Below are 3,120 nucleotides of genomic sequence, written 5' to 3' on the forward strand. Positions count from 1 at the left end.
TCTAGTCCCTTCCAGGGTCTCCTGGACTTACTCTTCACCGAGAATTTTAAGGGCCAGTATAACATATCATACTGCATGTCTTCTTTGCTTCTGATTGAAGAGGCCTGGTTCCTGTTAGAATAATGTGTGTTAGAATTCTGTGTAGCTCTGAAATGGAAACAAAACCATTTTCAAACTCTTCAAAGTGTATTTGTTCTCGAGGACTGGATACAAAATCACTTTAATATGAAAGTTGTCTTCCACTCTCAACCAGCAAATATGTGTTTTGCAACATTAAAGAGTCCTAATTACTGAAATTCAAACGCTGTTTCTGGTTTGGTTTTTAATTACAGGCCATGTCAATAGCCATTAAAAATATTACAAGATTTTAAAAAAATCACAGCAGATCAAGTAGGTCCAACAGAGGCAATTAAAAATAAATACAAGAACTCTGGCTTTCCGAAAATATCCCTGACTCTTTGTAATATTCATCTGCATGTTCTCTTACTTAATATTACATTTTTATAACATGTATATCGTGCTTACTTGTAAGAAGGTATCTGCTGTGGAACTAGCTCTCCAGCCATACAGGTAGCACAAGTGAATTCCTATTTGGTGAATTTGAAATCTTTGTTCCAGTACAGAATCCTCAGTCACCAGACAATATTATATATAAAGCTTGTAACCTGTTAATACTAAATCAATCAGGCCAGGTCCAGATTGGCAAGTATATAGGCCAGACACATGCCTGTGTGTGCAGTCTTGCAGTTGGAGCAGGACATGAAGAACTAGGCTTTCATTAGAGTTTAATTTTTTATCTCTGTCGGAGGAGAAGCAAGTCACTTATCATACCTGCAGCCAACATCTTTAAAATATATGTATTTACCAGTGGTGGTGTGAGGCATAATGTTCCAATTCTTGTGAAATCATTTGAGGTCCATGAATGAAAGGCAAGACCTTATTATAGGATTTTATTACAGGCACCAGAGAGGAGTTGTGTTTGATGACATAAGACAGATTCCACGAACAGGTAGGATTGTCACAGACACCAGGAGTTTTGACAAGTGAAGCCTTCAGGAGGTTGACCTATATACATTGATGCTGAATCACTGGCTGAATCTAAAATATGTTTTTTTCTTTCCCCTGTCTACTTATTTAGGAGCCAATGCATCTGCTCCAGACCAACTGAGCCTAGCCTTAGCCTGGAATAGAGTAGACATCGCTCGCAGTCAGATCTTTATTTATGGGCAACAGTGGCCGGTACAGTATATATAATCTTACATTGAAAATATTTAAAACATAACCTGAAAATGAATGCTGCTTTTGGTTTATTTTGTCTTGCTTTGTTATGTTTTTTCACTAGTCTAATGCTGGTTTACTGAGTCATGTTCATAGTCAAACACAAGTTTTCCTGGTCACAGATGCAGAAGCAGGCAAGATTAGAAATGCACTATGAACTTGTTGGAAAAGGTTGACATCTAGTGGTGCCTCTTGATCATAGCACCACAGACCTTATCTTGCCTACCAAGACATACGAAAACAGTCATATTAAAAATTATCCTCTAAATAATGAAACATGATTATCTTCTAAAAAAACCTTTTTTGTGTGGAAAGAAATGAAGATTAAAATATCAAAATATAAATTAAAGTGAAAGTGATGTTTCTCTTTACATTTCCACAACTCCATGCACTAGCCTATATTAAGGTTTAGCATGATCCACCATTCATAAAAGGTAGAGATTTGTCAGATATCATCTGATATGGACTATCACAAAAGAGGAGTTTAAACCTCTCTCCTCCCCACCCTGCCAACACAATGTTGTATCAAATAGCCTGTGCTTAAACGTATTTGTTACATTTTTATTTTAAATATATGTTCAGGAGTTTGCCACTCACAGCAAGTAGGATTTTCAAAGAGCCTGGCCAGTCAGTTTGTGGAGCTAATAACACTACTATTCTTGAGAATAAACAAGAAACAGTGTGCAGCTGTTTTAAGGGGGAATAAATTAAAGAGGGAAATATGAACTAGATAACACCAAACTGCCATTGGTGTCTCCATTCCTTATGGCATCACAGTGGCAATCTGTGTGACATCTATTGTGTAAACTCAGCCCACAAACTAAAAGCTGCAGCTGTATCTCCTGAGAAAAGCTGTCAAGAGACACTGCATGAAAAGGATGTGTCCTATTGCATTTAAACCTTGTCGGAAATTATGGGCACATCTACACAGGCAGTTAATTCAATTGAATAAACTCTGGCACAGTTTGTGTTGGAGTTTATTGTTCCTGGGCACCATGTTTACACATGCACCCAGGACCACAGCACATTGAGTCCGGTCAGAGCAGCCCCAGCTGGTAGAGGGCCTGGGGAGTCAGGCTGCTATCTCTGGTTTGCTCCAGCTTGCCTCAATGTGTTGCAGAGGGGATGGCTGGGCCATGAGGGTGCTCCAGTGTAGGGCTAGCTGACAGGCAGTCCCCATACTGAAGCACCGTTGTACCCCAGCCAGCCCTGTCAGCATCTACACATGCATTGCGACGCACTCAGTAACAGTTACAGGATAGTCAAGTACTAACCTACGGTGACTTCTATTAGTTTACTGCAGTCTATTAGGGCTGCACATATAGATGCTGAGATTTTACTGTGGCGTTAATTAGGCAACTGCAGTAAACCTCTCATGTAGATGTGCCCTTTGTTTATGAAAATATTTATGGTTCCCAGCTTTCAAACGTTTGCATGCTTACAGTACAGTATTTACTCAGTAGACTGAATAAGCACCAATTGAAAAACCAAAGGTTCAATTTTAAGAAAAAGCACCTTTTTTTGTGAAAAACCAAAGGAAAAACAGAATGTTTGTCAAGAAAGAGAAGCTAATACTGAAAAGCTGGTAAGAGACCTGGTCACTAGGTGCTGGGCTCTGAGCATTTTAATTCATAGGTCCTAATCTGGATTTATCCATGTGTGTTAATCATATCATATTGATGTGTTCATTTTTCCATTCATGATTTGAATGAGAGAAACCAAAATGAATTAAAATTCCCTAAAATGTAACATGGTAAAGGAATTATGTTGAAGCTGTATAACCATGCTGGAATGGCAGCACTGTCTAGGGGTTGTCCTCTAAAAGTATAGGTATGCATAGGC

The 3,120-nt window shown here is 38.8% G+C and overlaps 1 protein-coding gene across 1 annotated transcript in view; it reads left to right on the forward strand.

Moving 5' to 3' along the window:
• Window positions 1–3,120, forward strand: part of TRPM3 (transient receptor potential cation channel subfamily M member 3) — a 335,439-nt gene that overhangs the window by 188,019 nt on the left and 144,300 nt on the right. Inside the window, exon 10 of the mRNA XM_019517468.1 lies at window positions 1,139–1,239. Coding sequence (XP_019373013.1) covers window positions 1,139–1,239 — 101 coding nt within the window. The remainder of the gene's footprint in view (window positions 1–1,138; window positions 1,240–3,120) is intronic.

This window comes from Gavialis gangeticus, unplaced genomic scaffold, assembly GCF_001723915.1.
Source record: "Gavialis gangeticus isolate Ggan-Ray unplaced genomic scaffold, GavGan_comp1, whole genome shotgun sequence".
Classification (NCBI taxonomy): Eukaryota; Metazoa; Chordata; order Crocodylia; family Gavialidae; genus Gavialis; species Gavialis gangeticus.